Raw genomic sequence first — 22,426 nt, forward strand, 5'->3', positions numbered from 1 at the left:
GTGTCTCCAAACAGTATGTGTCTCCAAACAGTGTGTGTCTCCAAACAGTGTGTGTCTCCAAACAGTATGTGTCTCCAAACAGTGTGTCTCCAAACAGTATGTGTCTCCAAACAGTATGTGTCTCCAAACAGTGTGTGTCTCCAAACAGTATGTGTCTCCAAACAGTATGTGTCTCCAAACAGTATGTGTCTCCAAACAGTATGTGTCTCCAAACAGTATGTGTCTCCAAACAGTGTGTGTCTCCAAACAGTATGTGTCTCCAAACAGTATGTGTCTCCAAACAGTATGTGTCTCCAAACAGTATGTGTCTCCAAACAGTATGTGTCTCCAAACAGTGTGTGTCTCCAAACAGTGTGTGTCTCCAAACAGTGTGTGTCTCCAAACAGTATGTGTCTCCAAACAGTATGTGTCTCCAAACAGTATGTGTCTCCAAACAGTATGTGTCTCCAAACAGTGTGTGTCTCCAAACAGTATGTGTCTCCAAACAGTGTGTGTCTCCAAACAGTATGTGTCTCCAAACAGTGTGTGTCTCCAAACAGTGTGTGTCTCCAAACAGTGTGTGTCTCCAAACAGTGTGTGTCTCCAAACAGTGTGTGTCTCCAAACAGTGTGTGTCTCCAAACAGTGTGTCTCCAAACAGTATGTCTCCAAACAGTATGTCTCCAAACAGTATGTCTCCAAACAGTGTGTGTCTCCAAACAGTATGTCTCCAAACAGTATGTGTCTCCAAACAGTATGTGTCTCCAAACAGTATGTGTCTCCAAACAGTATGTGTCTCCAACAGTGTGTGTCTCCAAACAGTGTGTGTCTCCAAACAGTATGTGTCTCCAAACAGTGTGTGTCTCCAAACAGTATGTGTCTCCAAACAGTATGTGTCTCCAAACAGTATGTGTCTCCAAACAGTATGTGTCTCCAAACAGTATGTGTCTCCAAACAGTATGTGTCTCCAAACAGTATGTGTCTCCAAACAGTATGTGTCTCCAAACAGTATGTGTCTCCAAACAGTATGTGTCTCCAAACAGTGTGTGTCTCCAAACAGTATGTGTCTCCAAACAGTATGTGTCTCCAAACAGTGTGTGTCTCCAAACAGTATGTGTCTCCAAACAGTGGGTGTCTCCAAACAGTATGTGTCTCCAAACAGTGTGTGTCTCCAAACAGTATGTGTCTCCAAACAGTATGTGTCTCCAAACAGTATGTGTCTCCAAACAGTGTGTGTCTCCAAACAGTGTGTGTCTCCAAACAGTGTGTGTCTCCAAACAGTGTGTGTCTCCAAACAGTATGTGTCTCCAAACAGTATGTGTCTCCAAACAGTGTGTGTCTCCAAACAGTATGTGTCTCCAAACAGTGTGTGTCTCCAAACAGTATGTGTCTCCAAACAGTATGTGTCTCCAAACAGTGTGTGTCTCCAAACAGTATGTGTCTCCAAACAGTGTGTGTCTCCAAACAGTGTGTGTCTCCAAACAGTGTGTGTCTCCAAACAGTATGTGTCTCCAAACAGTGTGTGTCTCCAAACAGTATGTGTCTCCAAACAGTGTGTGTCTCCAAACAGTATGTGTCTCCAAACAGTATGTGTCTCCAAACAGTATGTGTCTCCAAACAGTGTGTGTCTCCAAACAGTATGTGTCTCCAAACAGTGTGTGTCTCCAAACAGTATGTGTCTCCAAACAGTATGTGTCTCCAAACAGTATGTGTCTCCAAACAGTGTGTGTCTCCAAACAGTATGTGTCTCCAGTAACAGTATGTGTCTCCAAACAGTGTGTGTCTCCAAACAGTGTGTGTCTCCAAACAGTGTGTGTCTCCAAACAGTGTGTGTCTCCAAACAGTGTGTGTCTCCAAACAGTGTGTGTCTCCAAACAGTATGTGTCTCCAAACAGTGTGTGTCTCCAAACAGTGTGTGTCTCCAAACAGTGTGTGTCTCCAAACAGTGTGTGTCTCCAAACAGTGTGTGTCTCCAAACAGTGTGTGTCTCCAAACAGTGTGTGTCTCCAAACAGTGTGTGTCTCCAAACAGTATGTGTCTCCAAACAGTGTGTGTCTCCAAACAGTGTGTGTCTCTCAAACAGTGTGTGTCTCCAAACAGTGTGTGTCTCCAAACAGTGTGTGTCTCCAAACAGTGTGTGTGTCTCCAAACAGTGTGTGTCTCCAAACAGTGTGTGTCTCCAAACAGTATGTGTCTCCAAACAGTGTGTGTCTCCAAACAGTGTGTGTCTCCAAACAGTGAACACTGTCTCCAAACAGTGCTGTCTCCAAACAGTATCTCCAAACAGTGTGTGTCTCCAAACAGTGTCCACAGTATGTGTCTCCAAACAGTGCAGTGTGTCTCGCTGGTGGGAAACAGTGGACGTGTCTCCACGCTGGTGGGAGGAACAGTAGTGTCTCCAGGAAAACAGGACGGTCTCCAAACAGCTCCAAACAGTGGACGTCTCGCTGGTGGGAGGAACAGTAGGAGTGTCTCCAGGAACAGTGTGATGTCTCCTGGTGGGAAACAGGAGGACGGGCTACGTGGTGGGAGGAACTCCAGGAGGACGGGCTACGCTGTGGGAGGAACTCCAGGAACAGTGTGGTCTCCACAGCTGGTGGGAGGAACTCCAAACAGTGTGTGGTGGGAGGAACAGGAGGACGGGCTAAACGTGGTCTCAAGGAGGACAGGCTACGCTGGTGTCTCCATAGGAGGACAGTGCTGGTGGGAGGAACTCCATAGGAGGTGTCTCGGGCTACGCTGGTGGGAGGAACTATAGGAGGACGGGCTAACGCTGGTGGGAGGAACTCCAAGGCAGCTGGTGGGAGGAACTATAGGAGGACGGGCTACGTGGTGGGAGGAACTATAGGAGGACTCTACGCTGGTGGGAACTCCAAACAGAAACACTAGTAGGAGGACGTCTCGCTGGTGGGAAAACAGGAGGTGTCTCGCTGGTGGGAGGAACTAGTAGGACGGGCTAAACAGTGTGTGTCTATAGGAGGAGGGCTCCAAACTAGGAACCAAAGGAGTGCTGTGGGAAGAACAGTATGTGGACTCTACGCAGTGGGAGTCTATAAGGACAGTGTGCTACGCTGGTGGGAGGAACTATAGGAGGTGTGTCTATAGGCAGTACGCTGGTGGGAGGAACTATAGGAGGGTGGGAGGAACGGGCACGCTGGTGGGAGGAACTATGGGAGGACGGAGGCTACGCTGGTGGGAGGAACTATAGGAGGACGGGCTACGCTGGTGGGAGGAACTATAGGACGGGCTACGCTGGTGGGAGGAACTATAGGAGGACGTGCTGTCTGGGAGGAACTATAGGAGGACGGGCTACGCTGGTGGGAGGAACTCCAAGGACGGGCTACGCTGGTGGGAGGAACTATAGGAGGACGGGCTACGCTGGTGGGAGGAACTATAGGAGTAGGAACTATAGGACTACGCTGGTGGGAGGAACTATAGGAACTATGGTGGGAGGGAGGACGGGTACGCTGGTGGGAGGAACTATAGGAGGACGGGCTACGCTGGTGGGAGGAACTATAGGAGGACGGGCTACGCTGGTGGGAGTGAACTATAGGAGGACGGGCTACGCTGGTGGGAGGAACTATAGGAGGACGGGCTACGCTGGTGGGAGGAACTGTCTAGGAGGAACGGAGCTACGCTGGTGGGAAGGAACTATAGGAGGACGGTACGCTGGTGGGAGGAACTATAGGAGGACGGGCTACGCTGGTGGGAGGAACTATAGGAACGGTACGCTGGTGGGAGGAACTATAGGAGGACGGGCTACAGGCACGCTGGTGGGAGGAACTATAGGAGGACGGGCTACGCTGGTGGGAGGAACTATAGGAGGACGGGCTACGCTGGTGGGAGGAACTATAGGAGGTGTCTCCACGGGTATGCTGTGGGAGGAACTCCTACGCTGGTGGGAGGAACTATAGGAGGACGGGCTACGCTGGTGGGAGGAACTATAGGAGGACTCCAAACAGCTGCTGGTGGGAGGAACTATAGGAGGACGCTGGTGGGAGGAACTATAGGAGGACGCTGCTGTGGGAGGAACTATAGGAGGACGGGCTACGCTGGTGGGAGGAACTATAGGAGGACTACGTGGTGGGAGGAACTATAGGAGGTACGCTGGTGGGAGGAACTATAGGAGGACGGGCTACGCTGGTGGGAGGAACTAAGGAGGACGGGCTACGCTGGTGGGAGGAACTAGGAACTATAGGAGGACGGGCTACGCTGGTGGGAGGAACTATAGGAGGTGTCTCCATACAGGAACACGCTGGTGGGAGGAACTATAGGAGGACGGAACTACGCTGGTGGGAGGAACTATAGGAGGACGGGCTACGCTGGGAGGGAGGAACTATAGGAGGAACTATAGGAGGGACGGGCTACGCTGGTGGGAGGAACTATAGGAGGAAATGCTACGCTGGTGGGAGGAACCATAGGAGGACGGGCTGCTGGTGGGAGGAACTATAGGAGGACGGGCTACGCTGGTGGGAGGAACTATAGGAGGACGGGCTACGCTGGTGGGAGGAACTATAGGAGGACGGGCTACGCTGGTGGGAGGAACTATAGGAGGACGGGCTACGCTGGTGGGAGGAACTATAGGAGGACGGGCTACGCTGGTGGGAGGAACTATAGGAGGACGGGCTACGCTGGTGGGAGGAACTATAGGAGGACGGGCTACGCTGGTGGGAGGAACTATAGGAGGACGGGCTACGCTGGTGGGAAGAACTATAGGAGGGCTACGCTGGTGGGAGGAACGATAGGCTACGCTGGTGGGAGGAACTATAGGAGGACGGGCTACGCTGGTGGGAGGAACTATAGGAGGACGGGCTACGCTGGTGGGAGGAACTATAGGAGGACGGGCTACGCTGGTGGGAGGAACTATAGGAGGACGGGCTACGCTGGTGGGAGGAACTATAGGAGGACGGGCTACGCTGGTGGGAGGAACTATAGGAGGACGGGCTACGCTGGTGGGAGGAACTATAGGAGGACGGGCTACGCTGGTGGGAGGAACTATAGGAGGACGGGCTACGCTGGTGGGAGGAACTATAGGAGGACGGGCTACGCTGGTGGGAGGAACTATAGGAGGACGGGCTACGCTGGTGGGAGGAACTATAGGAGGACGGGCTACGCTGGTGGGAGGAACTATAGGAGGACGGGCTACGCTGGTGGGAGGAACTATAGGAGGACGGGCTCATCATAATGGCTGGAATGGAACCAATGGAACAGCTTGAAACGCACTGTTTTCATGTGTTTGATACTATTCCAATGATTCCATTCGAGCCATTACAACATGGAAGACGGTTCAAAAATACAACGTTAACATCATCAGATGCACTTTTTCGTGTTACAATGTTGCAATCAATTCATTTGTCTTTCTGTAACTCAAGTTCTTCAATCAACAGTGCTGACTATGAGTTGCCCAGACATTTCCCTATTGTATCATGAATGAAAATATTAGCAGATTCTGCTGAGTACAGATGTAGGATCTTAATTTAAGACAGATTGCTACAGCAGGAAAATAATCCTGCAGCAACAGGAAATGTGAATTATTATGTGGATTATAATTAATGGGATTGGAGTTGATACATTTTTCGTAAGGGATAACCACGTCTGAAATGTCAAAGTGGTAATGACAAACTTCAGAAGCCTTTTTTAATGCATTGCAGGGTGATCAAATTAGGATCCTACATCTGTAACACATTACACAAATGTGAGTGCAAAGCAAAATATGTAAATTATTCATTTCACAGCCTGTTCATGACAATAACCAATGAATACAAATATTTGATGTGATATTTAGGGTACACGCATGGTCTATTCTAGGTCTATTCACTCCACAGTTTCACTCAGTAAACCCCTGTAATATGGGAGTTAATTCATGGTAAAACCTTTTAAAAGTTCAACCAACCTAACAGATACGTTTGCATATTCATTCTTTCTCCGTGGTTTAAAATACAAAAGGCAGGAAAAAAGGCTCTGTGTGGATGGATTTATTTCAACATGATTTCCCATTGGTCATTGATTTAAGTCATACATTCAGCTTCTTACATAGCAATGCGTCTGATGGAACCCACTCTGGCGCTCATGCTTCCCCACTCGTTGTATCTCCTGTACTCTCCCGGGGTCAGCAGGTACTGGCGCCCCCTGTAGTTGGGGTGCTCATACAAAAGCCAGGAGCCCTCCATCACATTGCAAGAGTAGATGTCATTGTAATGGAAACGCTCGTAGAGGTTGGGGCAGTCGTCCGTCAACTCCGTCATCTGTCCTCCGAACTCGGAGCGCTCGAAGATTCTCATACGGTGAGATCCCTGGTGCTGTGGATACAGAGAGGAATGTTATTGGGATGATACTCATGTGTAGCCAGCTCAGAAAAATATGTGGTAGACTATGTCCAACCTCAGAGTCAGTGGAGGCTGGTGGAGGGAGAAATGGGAAGGATAATGAGCCTGTCCTCCCCATTTCGTTCTCCACCAGCCTCCACTGCTCAGAATCCAGCAGTTGATTTCCTGTAGTTTTGGGATCAAACTACAAAGGTCCAGAAGTCCCTGTAATAATTTAGAATCCCTCCAATACTTCAGAGTTAACGGGATCTCTTTAACCTCTTCCTTAATCCGTCTCTTACCTGGGGGATCATGCGGCAGGACCTGACGCAGTCATTGAAGCCCATCCAACGCTGGTAGTCGGAGAACTCGCCTTCCTTCAGGAAGTACTGATAGCCCATGTAGCTGGGCCTCTCGTACACCATCCAGTTGCCGCTCTCCACCTTGATGGAGTTGCAGCGGCGGAAGTGGGCATGTAGGTCAGAGCATTCTACACCGCACTCATAAGAGTGACCCTGGAAGTTTCTGTCTTCGTAGAAAATGATCTAAAAAACAGATCAATTGAGGTGTTTTATTGTGTAAGACCAGATCTCTTCCCCAGCAGTAAGCCCCAAGATTTAGAATGCTTTTGTAATATTGTACAGGACTAAAATTCCTGATCAGAGGCACACATTACCTTTAATGAATCTCATCCCCTTTTATTAATTTCGGTAGAATAATCTATGGAGCAATGCAGAGGCACAACATATGCACAGCATAAAAACCAGCCTTACCTTTCCCATTGTGAAGGTTAACTTTGGTCTCACTGGGTTGGGAGGTGCGTCCTCTCTTTATAATCCATGGATCAACGGCAGTATTGTCATGTAAATAGTTGGCCTTTTAACATGTCAGCGTTTTTTCCCACCAGAATGCTGTGAACACTGCAATGTATTTTTGTCTTAGGTGGTCAACAAAGTAAGCTTTTTTACTTTTCAACAAAGGCTTATTTTATTTAGGAGGATTGTAATTTTAACATGTCTTGTAGATGAGTGATCATCTCTTGACGATTACAACTATGTTGTTTTAGACTAGATTGTGATTTGATATGAAGAAATTAAACTGGTGTAGAAATGGCAGACCAATCTGAGTAATACAAGTGTCCAGTTTTGTGTACCAACCCAGGTTAAAACGTTATAGTAGTGATAATGATGTTTTCCTGTATGTACCCCATCACATTTTATAGAAAACAAAGTACACAGTACACTTGGAGGGGGAGTTCTTTATTTAAAAAATTGAAACTCTGAAGGGAAAACTTGATGGCATGGATTTAACATAAAAACACTGTAAAACATATAATTGAATAATTAATCCAATGTCAAGTCATTACATTGTTGTATATATTCAATGTGCCTTGAGATACTTACTCAGTTCCTCTACATTGTGACGTTTTGATAAAACCAAGAAAACGTAATATTCTAATTTAATGCTATAATTCAAGGCTGTTTAATTCTGGTCCTGGAGGGCCAAAACACATCTGGGTTCCATCCTCTACTTCTAATCAGGGACTGATTTAGACCTAGGACACCAGGCGAGTGCAAATGAACTACCAGGTAGAAACAAAAACCAGAAGTGGTTTGGCCACACTCATTTAATATGTACAATAACTGTGTTTCTGTAATCATCTTTTGTAATGAATCACCTGGCAATGCCCATACTACTGTCATGACATTGGCCTGGGGGTAGGTTTATGACAGTCATAAATACCTCTTCCCCCCGTTTTCCTCTCTCTACCCTACTGATGTTACATTTGCAAAACCCTTGGTTAACATAGAGATTCTGGGAAAATCAGGAGGTGGGGGAAAATGAACTATATTCTGGTAATCCGACCAATTGAACATATGCGGTGGTACTTAATGAATATGATGTCAGTTCGGTTGTCATCTGAGACATTCTCATCAATGATAAGATGACATAAACTCTACAGTGGAAAGTCTACACATCAGAGTTATCGGATTCACATGGAGTAGCTGTGTCTAAGAGGGTGAATTCAAGCAGACCACCTGGTTACCACTCTCCAAGGAATTGTGTGTCTACACTGCTTTCATTCCTACACTGGAGCCCTGAGCTACACAGCTGACCGTACTCAGAAGACCCCCTTTCAGAACAAGGGTGAGGAAACAGACCATGAAGAGAAAGGACACTGACATTGTGTGGACAATCAGAGAGTTACGCCCGGTAACAACAGAAGTGTCACCATCAGAGGAGAATTCAGAACTCGGACCCCATCGGAGACCTTCGACACATAATTACATTATTATATTCTGACCCATGAGAGCAGCAGTTCGGGTTACGATTAGGGTTAAACTAAACATAGTTTACAAATGTACCCAAGTGTGCTTTTCTCTCGTACCCTCTCTCTTTCTCTCTCTTTTGAAATCCCCATTTTGTGTAACATGTGTGATATTGTGTTGGCCCGCTAGGGACCTGTTTCATTGTACTAAGTTCTAATCAATGGCCTAGACTGTGTGTATGTGTATCTTATATTATAATTTTAGCTTGTTGGTAAATAAATGATCAACTCAGTTGGTGTGGTACGGACTTATTTAGGGGGTTTGTGCAGATTCCCGGGTTATGCGGCATTCAGGATGAGACTGTAGAGGAAATGAATTCATTAGCGACGGTTGTAAAATCGATATTCTGATATTCTTTGAGTTAATTTGGGAAATAGAAACTCAATAAAACCAAACTTTCCCATGGTGCCCCAGATTAATGACTTAAATAATGACCTGATTCATTTAATCACGTAATTATAAACAATTAATAATTCGATGAGCAGTAGTCGTCACATTAATCAATACAACGTCACGTCACGACAGATGCTTTTATAGTAGCCTTTATTGTAAACCTAATATTCACATCAAACAGTGAATTAACAAGAATCCATGATACGCCTCATAGACTGCCATCTCATGTTGCCCATGCTTCCCTCCATGTTGCTGAGGTTCCTGTACTCTCCAGGCTTCAGGTACATCTGCCTGCCTCTGTAGTTAGGCTGCTCGTACATGAGCCAGTGGCCGTCCATCACATTGCAGGACTGGCAGTCGGACATACGGTAACGATCCATCATGTTCTCACAGTCGTCCATCATCTCGTGCATCTGGCCTCCAAAGTTTTCCCTCTCGTAGATCCTCATCCTGAACTGGCCACTGTGCTGTAATGGAAAACCGCAACAACCAAAGCCATTAGAAAAATTGCTAAATGTCAACACGTTTTTTATTATAAAATGTTATTCCAATTATAACTATTTTATCCAATCCAAACTACTATCAGTGATAACAGAAACATATTAATTAGTTGTTTATTTACCATGGGGATGTTACGGCAGGACCTAATGCAGTCAGACATGCCCATACGCTGGTAGTCACCATACTCTCCTCTCCTCACAAAGTACTGGTTTCCCTGGAAGTTGGAGCGGTCGTACACCATGAAGCAGCCGTTCTCCACCTTGCAGGAGTTGCACCTGCTCAGGTAGGAGGTCAACTCAGGGCAGTCTGAGCTGGTCTCATAGGAACGACCCTGGAAGTTCCTGTCCTCGTAGAAGATGATCTGGAGGTTAAAAGAAACAACAATATTGACTCCAAACAGTAATACGAAAAGTTTGAAAGATTCTTCAGTGGTGAGAGGCTGTAGGTTGGCGTACCTTTCCCATGGTCATGGTGACTCTTGCTTGGGTAGCCTACAGATATATGGTGATACTTGGCCTGAAGATGTATAGCTTATTCTCCGTCCTTGGGTACTTTTATACCTGGCTTAACGTCAAAAGAACCCCCAGCTCCATTGTGAAAAGTCCTGAGTTGGCATAATGGCATAGGGGCCCCTTTACACAATGGTTTCCAGCTAAATCCTTTATTACTCCCCATTGTGTGCATTTGTGAGGTGGGGTCCATTTTTGGATTGTTGCTGTTTGAATGACAGAGAGAAAAAAAAGAATATTCTCTGGTCCAATTATGATCATTTACCTCAAAGGGCACCCCATCTACTGTATAATAATATTATAATAACATAACATTATGCACATCATAATGAGTGAGTGATATGAGAGAGCAAACTTCTTGTTATGAGAGGCTGGTAATGTATACTGTACATTGCCTCTCAATTTAACGCACTGACATGTCCTGTCAGAGAAATCACTGAAAACAATATTTGATCTAGATGATGTAGATGTTCAGTGATAAGTGATTGATTGACTGGGATTATGTTTTTCATTTCAAAGTGAAAAATAGGCTAAATGAACATATTTCCTGTAAATTATTACACGAGTAATGTACAGGTAGACAACGTTATGGCTGGCTTTTGTTTTCAGTGAATCTCTAGTTCCCTGAGAATCTCTAGTTCCCTGAGAATCTCTAGTTCCCTGAGTGAAATGGAAAACCAATTTGCAGTCTTGAACTTTGATTGGAAATCAGTTCAGTTGATACTTTAATTCTGAACAGAAATGTATTTATAAATACAAATTTGTCAAAAATGACCAATAGTCAAACAAAACTGTATTAGTTGCAAGAAATGAAGCTATGATATATCAGTACTTGGTGTAGTGGTCTATATAGACATCATGCCTATTTCTGCATCAGCCCACTTCATCCTTGTTGCCAAACAGTCTGGAGTTAGTCCATTATCCATTGTCTGTTGTCCTACCAATGATCAGTGTGGGTGGCCTCCTCCTGACTTAACCTCAAAACCCCTCGCAGCCATGGTCCATTCCCATTTCACATACTCTGATTTGGACTCACACGCCAACTGTTCTGTGCTCCGATTTGCATGCTCAGAGCACGGTAGTATACATATTGAGAAATACCCATTGTTGTCACTGTCACATACTGTAGTTAATCCATTTGAATCTGACCTTGCTATTGAATCTGACCTTGCTATTGAATCTGACCTTGCTATTGATCCACCGTGCATTTAAAGGAACTACAACTTGTAAGGCTTAGTAAAGTCTTTGTTAGCAATGAGATGCTATATAAAATATAGTAAAAGGGTTATGCTACTTTTGTCAAAATACCAGATGGAATGTCCTTTAACCTTACCCTTTATTTAGTGACACATTTTTTAAAATTGTATTTAACTGGGCAAGTCATTTAAGAACCAATTCTTATTTACAATGACAGCCTACCCCGTCCAGACCCTAACAACGCTGGGCCAATTGTGCGCCGCCCTATGGGACTCTCAATCACGGCCGGTTGTGAAACAGCCTGGAATCAAACCAGGGTCTGTAGTGATTCCTCTAGCACTGAGATGCAGTGCCTTAGACTGCTGCGCCACTCGGGAGTTTATGGATTACTTGTGAAGCACTTGTGTAGTGCTTATAAAGGCTATGAATGTCCTATAGAGCCTTTGGAAATTGTAGTTTGTTTAAAGTGTGTATTTCTTTTATCCAAATTTGATGTCAAGCAACAGTAAGTTAGTGTTTTAGGCAAGGTGAGCTCGTTATTCCCCTCAGGATCTACTTTCCTTCTTCCTGGACATGCCTCACTTCCTGATTATGCCAGATATGTACTACTCCTTTAGTCACAGCATTCCAGTCACCCCCATTGGTTGAAATAATTTAGATTTGATTGAGTGATCTGACTGACATTTGAAAATGTGTTTATTAAATTTTTAAAAATAGGTTATTTTTGGTAGCCGTTTGTTCATATTTTATATGAGGCATACATATAAGTGCATACATAATGTCTTATAATACAAAGAGTTGTATCATACTTACTAATTGTTCATAAGTAATTATCCATCCTGATAATACATATAAAGCGTTATAAGCCCAGAGAGCATAAAATGCATTATATCATTGCAAGAATGAGAAAATCTAGCAAAGAACACTCACATTTCGTGCTAGCTACATATTAGCGTTATATTTAGGTCAAAGCTTAATTTGACTCAGCTAGCTTGATAATTATATGTTTAGCATCAGTCATGTCTTCAGCCTCTGCCAGCTTATTAGCAATCTTCACAGTTAGCTGTGTTCCTAGCAAACAGTTAGCTAGCTAGCTAGGTAAGTGTCCGCGGGTGCCTAGCTTTTCCAAATATTTGTTGCTAGCTAACGTTAACTACCCAGTCCTGCTAACTTGGGTAAATACAACACAAATACAATACAAATACAACACGCTTGCAGCTCAGACATTTCTACCTTAGCCAGCTTGTTAGCTAGCTAGCTCTTAGATAATCACACAATGTTGTGCTGTTTGCAAATACCTCGTGCCACTAGCAATTTTAGCTAGCCAACATTAGCTAGCGACTCACTCAAATAGTCTAATCAAAGTGAATCAAAATCAAATCCAATTTTTGGTGTAGACTAAAAGTGAAATTCTTACAGGTCAATTTACAACAATGCAGAGTTAAAGATGATATAAGCTGTAGCTAGATAAACTGTAGCAACTCTACTCTAGCTGCACCTTCCAAAATCCAGGGATCGAGCTAGCTAGCTAGTTTTCTTAGAGCAGGGGTAATGGCCGGTTTTAAATACCAAAAGGCTGATGCTATAAATCACGCTCAGTTCAAATTAATGCTGTTAAGTATCAATCAATTAATCACATTTAACTTCTTACATCAGCTGATGTCACAAGGTGCTGTACAGAAAATCAGCCTAAAACCCCAAACAGAAAGCAATGCAGGTGTAGAAGCACGGTAGCTAGGAAAAACTCCCTAGAAAGGCCAGAACCTAGGAAGAAACCGAGAGAGGAACCAGGCTATAAGGGGTGGCCAGCCCTCTTCTGGCTGTGCCGGGTGGAGATTATAACGTAACATGGCCAAGATGTTCAAATGTTCATAAATGACCAGCATGGTCAAATAATAATATTCACAGTGTTGTCGAGGGTGCAACAGGTCAGGGCTGGAATAAATATCATTAAGGCCTTTCATAACAGATCATTCAGAGTATCTCTACCTCTCCTGCTGTCTCTAGAGAGTTGAAAACAGACGGTCTGTGACAGAGCAATTTAGGTAGGTCTATAATGCATGATGCTTTTTAGGCTGATAATGCATTATAGTAATGTATTGTAAGAAAGCTATAACTACTTATGATACATTATATCTTATAGCAAGTATTATAAGGCACTATAAGTGTATTATAAGGCATTATTAAGGCACTTATAAGGAGTTATGTATGCTTCCATAGAAATGATTACCACATTACCACAGTTTGTGTTTGTATTATGGTAATGTTACAGTTTTGGAGGATGGAAGTGGGATGTGGTTTGATAAATATGGCCTGCCACTGTGTAGTGTGAAGGGTTGTGACAAGTTAGTCACTAGTTCTTAAGAGTGAGTGTGAATTTGTGAGTGATTGATTATGTCTGAGTAAGGACAGTATGATCTGTTGAGCTGAGCTTTCAAAGCTGAAGTTCCTTCCTCAAAGCTGAAGTTCCTTCCTCAAAGCTGAAGTTCCTCAAAGCTGAAGTTCCTTCCTCAAAGCTGAAGTTCCTCAAAGCTGAAGTTCCTCATAGTAAACAAAACAATTGATCACTTGAGCACCTGTCTGATTTCCATGCTTCGTCATTTTAGTTAATTACAGGACCTTCTTTGCCTTTAAAAAAAAGTGGTGTAGTCTTATTTCTTATTTAGATCCTCATTTGGCGTAGTCGGCAGGATTCCGTTGTTAAGAGCTTATCTTGTCTAAAACACCCATACACAAGGCAGTGTCAAGCGCCTAGCATAGGCTAGAGGTTTTTTATGACTAAATATAAGGATTATAGAATTTGGGGAAAAAGGGACATTTTTGTTTACATTGTGTTTACATACATTTCAGCTGATATTACAGTTTATAGTGGTTGCAGTATAATCGTTGCTTATAGTGGCTTTTTAGTGGTTAGAGTATTATATTGATATAATAGTAATTTACAGTGCTGTGGCTGGTGGAAATAAGGTAAGACAATCGCTGCAAAAAAATAAGCTTTAAAATGTTTATTAAAAAGTCGTTACACTCTTTAAAGACAGCACATTTAAAAGGCAGCATCGCTGCTGATGCGCCTCATGGACTGGAACCTCATTTCATCATTTCCCATTCCCATCTCTCTCGTGTTCCTGTACTCCCCAGGCCTCAGGTAGGTCTGCATGCCTCTGAATTGGGGCTGCTCGTACATGACCCAGTGGCCGTCCATCACGTTGCAGGACTGCATCTCGGGCATATGGTAACGCTCCTGGATGGAGTCACAGTCGTCCATCACCTCGTGCATCTGGCCTCCGAAGTTCTCCTTCTCGTAGATCCTCATCCTGAACTGGCCCATGTGCTATTGGAAAGAAAATAAAACATTTCACGCATCTATTAACGGAACAGGATGAGCTTGGTTGACAGGATGGCATACAATGCAATATGCCACAATCTAAAAAGAATGAAAAGATAAGCACAATATGGTATAATTGTTATCTTTTTAATTAATTTGCGGTTGAGGCATTTAGCTGGATCTACACAACCGATGGCATGGGATGTGTTTTTATGTTGACTTTAGATTACATTTGAGGTGTGAACTTTAGACAGACTTCGATTTTGGAGTGTAAGATAGTTTTATGGCATCGATGATTGTGGTCATTGTGGTGTGGTTGTGAATAGTTGTGGTCTGTTGTGCTGTCTGCAGAAGTGCTTACCTGGGGGATCATACGACAAGACCTGATGCAGTCGTTGAAGCCTAACATGTGCTGGTACTCAGGGTACTCTCCCCTCCTCAGGAAGTACTGGTGGCCCATGTAGTTGGGCCGGTCGTACACCATGAACATGCCACTCTCCACCCTGCAGGAGTTGCACCTGTTCAGGTGGGAGGAGAGCTCGGAGCAGTCGCTGCTGCACTCATAGGAGCAGCCCTGGAAGTTCCTGTCCTCGTAGAAGATGATCTGGAGAAAGAGAAAGTATGCTTTGAAAGTCTAAACATCTTGACGTGAAACCAATTGATTTTGATGTGCAAAAACTCATACATTCTATCCCGTTCAGAAATTATTCTACATAATAATTGTAAAGGTGTCTGACAAAATCAAACAATGCAACCATGATTATAATTACAAGTCATTATAAGTAATCCGTAGTTATCATAGTGTTCTGAATCTAAAAACACACACATCAAGGATATATTTCCCATTGGAAATGGGCTCTGATGCATCCTAGATTCATAGTTCCAGTGCCAGATGGCGTACAGTTCAGCACTGTGCACAGACTTTGATCACAGCCCCACATTACAGTACCTTTCCGTTCATGGTCACAGTTATTTGATTTCTGTTGTTCTCCCTACTGGCGTGCTGCCTTTTATGCTTGATGTAGCTCCAGAAGAATCTACCGCCCAATTGTATAAAACGCTGAGTCAGCCGAGCAACACTGTACTGTACATCAACGCCACGCTCACAGCAAAGAGTTATCATTACAGCTCTGTAAGGTAAAAGGGTTTAGATTAGATTCCTTTTAGACGTATTGTATCGTCTCTTTGACATAGACTCTGAAGGCTGAATAAACTATTTATGGATTTTAGTTTAGCTTCAACATTTCATTTATGTAAATTATGTGCTCATAATGAACCATTTAGGGGAAACACTTATTTTATTTGAATTGTAATTTAACCTTTATTTAACTTTATAGGCTCTGCTCATGCCTATTTCATTTGCATTAGGAATAGGTTTGTGCAGTGCACACAAGAAACTTCCACTCAAAAATGATATTTTGGTATTCCACTGTTGATTACAGTCCCGAAATATGTTGCATGTCAGCAGTCCAGTTCACAAGATATTGGACTTTCAAGCAGCAAAGTGTCACCGGCCGCATCATCATGATGCAAACTGCGGACTATTGAACAAAAATACCAAAAGGTAGTTGATTTTACCTTTAAGTGGTAGGTAAGGTGTAGGTAAAGGTGTACCTTACCATTTATATTGCATAGTATCAAAATAGTATTTACAAAAGTATCAAAAGCAATATGGGGGTTGTTTTAATTGCTCCTTGAGTGTATCAGCAATATAATATTCAGTGTTATTTAAAAAGGGCATGCAAATGTGAAATCTTCAAGTGTTTATACAGTAGCTACATTCAATATCATTGAAAGATACTGTGATATTTAGTTTGACAGAAAACACTGTCTCAGGGGCCGCTCCAGAATCCCCCATAAGTGTTCCTGTCTCAGGGGCCGCTCCAGAATCACTCATCAGTGTTCCTGTCTCAGGGGCCGCTCCAGAATCCTCCATCAGTGTTCCTGTCTCAGGGGCCGCTCCAGAATCCTCCATCAGTGTTCCTGTCTCAGGGGCCGCTCCAGAATCCCCCATCAGTGTTCCTGTCTCAGGGGCCGCTCCAGAATCCTCCATCAGTGTTCCTGTCTCAGGGGCCGCTCCAGAATCCCCCATCAGTGTTCCTGTCTCAGGGGCCGCTCCAGAATCCCCCATCAGTGTTCCTGTCTCAGGGGCCGCTCCAGAATCCCCGTAAGTGTTCCTGTCTCAGGGGCCGCTCCAGAATCCCCATCAGTGTTCCTGTCTCAGGGGCCGCTCCAGAATCCCCCATCAGTGTTCCTGTCTCAGGGGCCGCTCCAGAATCCCCCATCAGTGTTCCTGTCTCAGGGGCCGCTCCAGAATCCCCCATCAGTGTTCCTGTCTCAGGGGCCGCTCCAGAATCCCCCATCAGTGTTCCTGTCTCAGGGGCCGCTCCAGAATCACCCATCAGTGTTCCTGTCTCAGGGGCCGCTCCAGAATCACTCATAAGTGTTCCTGTCTCAGGGGCCGCTCCAGAATCACTCATCAGTGTTCCTGTCTCAGGGGCCGCTCCAGAATCCCCATAAGTGTTCCTGTCTCAGGGGCCGCTCCAGAATCCCCCATCAGTGTTCCTGTCTCAGGGGCCGCTCCAGAATCCCCATCAGTGTTCCTGTCTCAGGGGCCGCTCCAGAATCCCCCGTAAGTGTTCCTGTCTCAGGGGCCGCTCCAGAATCCCCCATCAGTGTTCCTGTCTCAGGGGCCGCTCCAGAATCCCCCATCAGTGTTCCTGTCTCAGGGGCCGCTCCAGAATCACCCATCAGTGTTCCTGTCTCAGGGGCCGCTCCAGAATCCCCATCAGTGTTCCTGTCTCAGGGGCCGCTCCAGAATCCCCCATCAGTGTTCCTGTCTCAGGGGCCGCTCCAGAATCCCCCATCAGTGTTCCTGTCTCAGGGGCCGCTCCAGAATCCCCATCAGTGTTCCTGTCTCAGGGGCCGCTCCAGAATCCCCCATCAGTGTTCCTGTCTCAGGGGCCGCTCCAGAATCCCCATCAGTGTTCCTGTCTCAGGGGCCGCTCCAGAATCCCCCATCAGTGTTCCTGTCTCAGGGGCCGCTCCAGAATCACCCATAAGTGTTCCTGTCTCAGGGGCCGCTCCAGAATCCCCCATCAGTGTTCCTGTCTCAGGGGCCGCTCCAGAATCCCCCATCAGTGTTCCTGTCTCAGGGGCCGCTCCAGAATCCCCCATCAGTGTTCCTGTCTCAGGGGCCGCTCCAGAATCCCCCATCAGTGTTCCTGTCTCAGGGGCCGCTCCAGAATCCCCATCAGTGTTCCTGTCTCAGGGGCCGCTCCAGAATCACCCATCAGTGTTCCTGTCTCAGGGGCCGCTCCAGAATCACCCATCAGTGTTCCTGTCTCAGGGGCCGCTCCAGAATCACCCATCAGTGTTCCTGTCTCAGGGTCCGCTCCAGAATCCCCCATCAGTGTTCCTGTCTCAGGGGCCGCTCCAGAATCCCCCATCAGTGTTCCTGTCTCAGGGGCCGCTCCAGAATCCCCCATCAGTGTTCCTGTCTCAGGGGCCGCTCCAGAATCCCCATCAGTGTTCCTGTCTCAGGGGCCGCTCCAGAATCCCCATCAGTGTTCCTGTCTCAGGGGCCGCTCCAGAATCCCCCATCAGTGTTCCTGTCTCAGGGGCCGCTCCAGAATCCCCCATCAGTGTTCCTGTCTCAGGGGCCGCTCCAGAATCCCCGTAAGTGTTCCTGTCTCAGGGGCCGCTCCAGAATCCCCATCAGTGTTCCTGTCTCAGGGGCCGCTCCAGAATCACTCATCAGTGTTCCTGTCTCAGGGGCCGCTCCAGAATCACTGCTCAGAATCAGTGTTCCTGTCTCAGGGGCCGCTCCAGAATCACCCATCAGTGTTCCTGTCTCAGGGGCCGCTCCAGAATCACCCATCAGTGTTCCTGTCTCAGGGGCCGCTCCAGAATCCCCCATCAGTGTTCCTGTCTCAGGGGCCGCTCCAGAATCCCCCATCAGTGTTCCTGTCTCAGGGGCCGCTCCAGAATCCCCCATCAGTGTTCCTGTCTCAGGGGCCGCTCCAGAATCCCCCATCAGTGTTCCTGTCTCAGGGGCCGCTCCAGAATCCCCATCAGTGTTCCTGTCTCAGGGGCCGCTCCAGAATCCCCCATCAGTGTTCCTGTCTCAGGGGCCGCTCCAGAATCCCCCATGGCATATGGTTTACATTATTTTCATGTTCGTCAAACCATTCAGTGACCACTCAAGTCCTGTGGATGGGGCAATGTCAGCCTATGGGGGCATGCATAGCCATGGTAACCAAAATAATGGCCTACCCAGCATTTGTATGCACGATCTAAGTATGATGGGAACCACACCTGTGTGGAAGCACCTGTTTCCAATACACTTTCAATTCACTTTCAAAACACTTTGTATCCCTCATTTACTCAAGTGTTTCCATTATCTGTGCAGTTACCTGCACATCATCCTAATGAAAAGACATGGTCATATTCAGAGTTTACAGTCATATGTGCATACATTGTTGTATGGGTGGCCCCAGCAGGAATCACACCTTTATAATATGTTTATTTTATAGGGTAACACTTTATAATACGTTTATTTTATAGGGTAACACTTTATAATACGTTTATTTTATAGGGTAAAACTTTATATTACGTTTATTTTATAGGGTAAAGTTTGCCCTATAGGGTAACACTTTATAATACGTTTATTTTATAGGGTAAAACGTTATATTAAGTTTATTTTATAGGGTAAAGTTTGCCCTATAGGGTAACACTTTATATTAATATGGGGTAACCCTTTACATTCAGTTGTTCCTATAGGGTAACCCTTTACATTAAGTTGTTCCTATAGGGTAACCCTTTACATTAAGTTGTTCCTATAGGGTAACACTTTACATTCAGTTGTTCCTATAGGGCAACCCTTTACATTCAGTTGTTCCTATAGGGTAACCCTTTACATTAAGTTGTTCCTATAGGGCAACCCTTTACATTCAGTTGTTCCTATAGGGCAACCCTTTACATTAAGTTGTTCCTATAGGGCAACCCTTTACAGTTGTTCCTATAGTTGTTGTTCCTATAGGGTAACACTTTACATTAAGTTGTTCCTATAGGGTAACACTTTACATTAAGTTGTTCCTATAGGGTAACCCTTTACATTAAGTTGTTCCTATAGGGTAACCCTTTACATTAAGTTGTTCCTATAGGGTAACCCTTTACATTATTGTTCCTATAGGGTAACACTTTACATTAAGTTGTTCCTATTCCTATAGGGTAACACTAACACTTACATTACATTAAGTTGTTCCTATAGGGCAACCCTTTACATTAAGTTGTTCCTATAGGGTAACCCTTTACATTAAGTTGTTCCTATAGGGTAACACTTTACATTAAGTTGTTCCTATAGGGTAACCCTTTACATTAAGTTGTTCCTATAGGGTAACCCTTTACATTAAGTTGTTCCTATAGGGTAACCCTTTACATTAAGTTGTTCCTATAGGGTAACACTTTACATTAAGTTGTTCCTATAGGGTAACCCTTTACATTAAGTTGTTCCTATAGGGTAACCCTTTACATTAAGTTGTTCCTATAGGGTAACCCTTTACATTAAGTTGTTCCTATAGGGTAACCCTTTACATTAAGTTGTTCCTATAGGGTAACCCTTTACATTAAGTTGTTCCTATAGGGTAACACTTTACATTAAGTTGTTCCTATAGGGTAACCCTTTACATTAAGTTGTTCTGGTTTTGTGGTTGCCTTTTGGCTCTCAAAGTGCAAGAAAGTGTGTCGTCTGTCTGTGTGTGTGTGTGTGTGTGTGTGTGTGTGTACCTGTGTGGGCATAAAAAAAAGCAGATGACTGTAATACATGAATTATGTAAGCAGGTAGGCGACTATACACTTTGATCTGTTCTGAAATTGAATAGCCACAATGTATTGTAAGCCTGACCCCTATCTAATACCTTACTTTTATAATACATCTATTGTGTTCAGTGAAATGGGTGGCCCCATTGTGAAGAATCCCTGACCAAGCAACATGAATCAGCATAGAGAGGTATACCGCTGTCTGGTTGTTGTGTACTGTAACGGAATACATTCGATGTCGCTACAAAAACGTATCATGCCCACAAAGAATACAGTTGAAACTATTAAAGGAGAAATGTTTCAGAAAACACACCCCAAAAAACAACAACAGAAAAAGGGATACACATCCATGCTGCACATTTGATGCTCACATACAGTCCACGTTTATGAACTACTATTATCAACGCAAATTATGTCCAACTCAAATCACAATGCAGAAGATGTTCTTCAAAGAGTTCCTCTGACAAAATATTATCAGCCACCAGAGGTCGTGGAACGTCCAATTCCTCGGACTTCTTTAAACCAGTCCACAGTCCATTGGTTATACATTACCTCTTTAACGTCTCTAACCCAGTTAATTGATTATACATTACCTCTCTAACGTCTCTAAACCAGTTAATTTATTCTACATTACTTATCTCATGTCTCTAACCCAGTTCATTGATTATACATTACCTCTCTAACGTCTCTAAACCAGTTCATTTATTCTACATTACTTATCTCATGTCGCTAACCCAGTTCATTGATTATACATTACCTAACGTCTCTAAACCAGTTCATTGATTATACATTACCTCTCTAACGTCTTTAAACCAGTTCATTGATTCTACATTACTTATCTCATGTCGCTAACCCAGTTCATTGATTATACATTCATTTTCTAAACCAGTTAATTTATTCTACATTACTTATCTCATGTCGCTAACCCAGTTAATTGATTATACATTACCTCTCTAACGTCTCTAAACCAGTTCATTGATTATACATTACCTCTCTAACGTCTCTAAACCAGTTCATTTATTCTACATTACTTATCTCATGTCGCTAACCCAGTTCATTGATTATACATTACCTCTCTAACGTCTCTAAACCAGTTCATTGATTCTACATTACTTATCTCATGTCTCTAAACCAGTTCATTGATTCTACATTACTTATCTCATGTCTCTAACCCAGTTAATTGATGATACATTTATTTTCTAACCGAGTTCATTGATTATATATTTATTCTCTAACATCTCTAAACCAGTTCATTGATTATATATTTATTCTCTAACATCTCTAAACCAGTTCATTGATTATATATTTATTCTCTAACATCTCTAAACCAGTTCATTGATTATACATTACCTCTCTAACGTCTCTAAACCAGTTCATTTATTCTACATTACTTATCTCATGTCGCTAACCCAGTTCATTGATTATACATTACCTCTCTAACGTCTCTAAACCAGTTCATTGATTCTACATTACTTATCTCATGTCTCTAAACCAGTTCATTGATTCTACATTACTTATCTCATGTTAATTGATTATACATTACCTCTCTAACGTCTCTAAACCAGTTCATTGATTATACATTACTTATCTCATGTCAGGGGCTAACCCAGTTCATTGATTATACATTTATTTTCTAACCCAGTTCATTGATTCTACATTATTATCTCATGTCTCTAAACCAGTTCATTGATTCTACATTACTTATCTCATGTCTCTAACCCAGTTAATTGATGATACATTTATTTTCTAACCCTTCTTGATTATATATTTATTCTCTAACATCTCTAAACCAGTTCATTGATTATACATTACCTCTCTAACGTCTCTAAACCAGTTCATTGATTATATTACCTCTCTAACGTCTCTAAACCAGTTCATTGATTATACATTACCTCTCTAACGTCTCTAAACCAGTTCATTGATTATACATTACCTCTCTAACGTCTCTAAACCAGTTCATTGATTATACATTACCTCTCTAACGTCTCTAAACCAGTTCATTGATTATACATTACCTCTCTAACGTCTCTAAACCAGTTCATTGATTATACATTACCTCTCTAACGTC

At 44.0% G+C, this 22,426-nt stretch overlaps 3 protein-coding genes across 3 annotated transcripts; all 3 read right to left on the reverse strand.

Moving 5' to 3' along the window:
- Positions 1-5,937: 5,937 nt before the first annotated feature.
- LOC118376009 (gamma-crystallin S-1-like) lies at positions 5,938-7,197 on the reverse strand. Its single transcript, XM_035762658.2, has 3 exons — positions 7,057-7,197; positions 6,586-6,828; positions 5,938-6,277 (listed from the first exon to the last, which is right to left on the reverse strand). Exons 1-3 carry the CDS (start codon positions 7,063-7,065, stop codon positions 6,008-6,010), a joined length of 522 nt encoding a protein of 173 aa, XP_035618551.1. The 5' UTR covers positions 7,066-7,197; the 3' UTR covers positions 5,938-6,007.
- A 1,942-nt stretch (positions 7,198-9,139) lies between these two features.
- LOC118376006 (gamma-crystallin M3-like) lies at positions 9,140-10,094 on the reverse strand. The gene is made up of 3 exons (XM_052498924.1): positions 9,963-10,094; positions 9,629-9,868; positions 9,140-9,473 (listed from the first exon to the last, which is right to left on the reverse strand). The coding sequence occupies exons 1-3, from the start codon at positions 9,975-9,977 to the stop codon at positions 9,192-9,194; spliced, it is 537 nt and encodes a 178-aa protein (XP_052354884.1). The 5' UTR covers positions 9,978-10,094; the 3' UTR covers positions 9,140-9,191.
- A 4,109-nt stretch (positions 10,095-14,203) lies between these two features.
- LOC118376005 (gamma-crystallin M3-like) lies at positions 14,204-15,652 on the reverse strand. The gene is made up of 3 exons (XM_035762655.2): positions 15,488-15,652; positions 14,900-15,142; positions 14,204-14,544 (listed from the first exon to the last, which is right to left on the reverse strand). Exons 1-3 carry the CDS (start codon positions 15,497-15,499, stop codon positions 14,257-14,259), a joined length of 543 nt encoding a protein of 180 aa, XP_035618548.1. The 5' UTR covers positions 15,500-15,652; the 3' UTR covers positions 14,204-14,256.
- Between the last annotated feature and the right edge of the window lie 6,774 nt (positions 15,653-22,426).

The sequence above is a fragment of the Oncorhynchus keta genome, chromosome 37, assembly GCF_023373465.1.
Source record: "Oncorhynchus keta strain PuntledgeMale-10-30-2019 chromosome 37, Oket_V2, whole genome shotgun sequence".
In the NCBI taxonomy this organism is placed as follows: domain Eukaryota; kingdom Metazoa; phylum Chordata; class Actinopteri; order Salmoniformes; family Salmonidae; genus Oncorhynchus; species Oncorhynchus keta.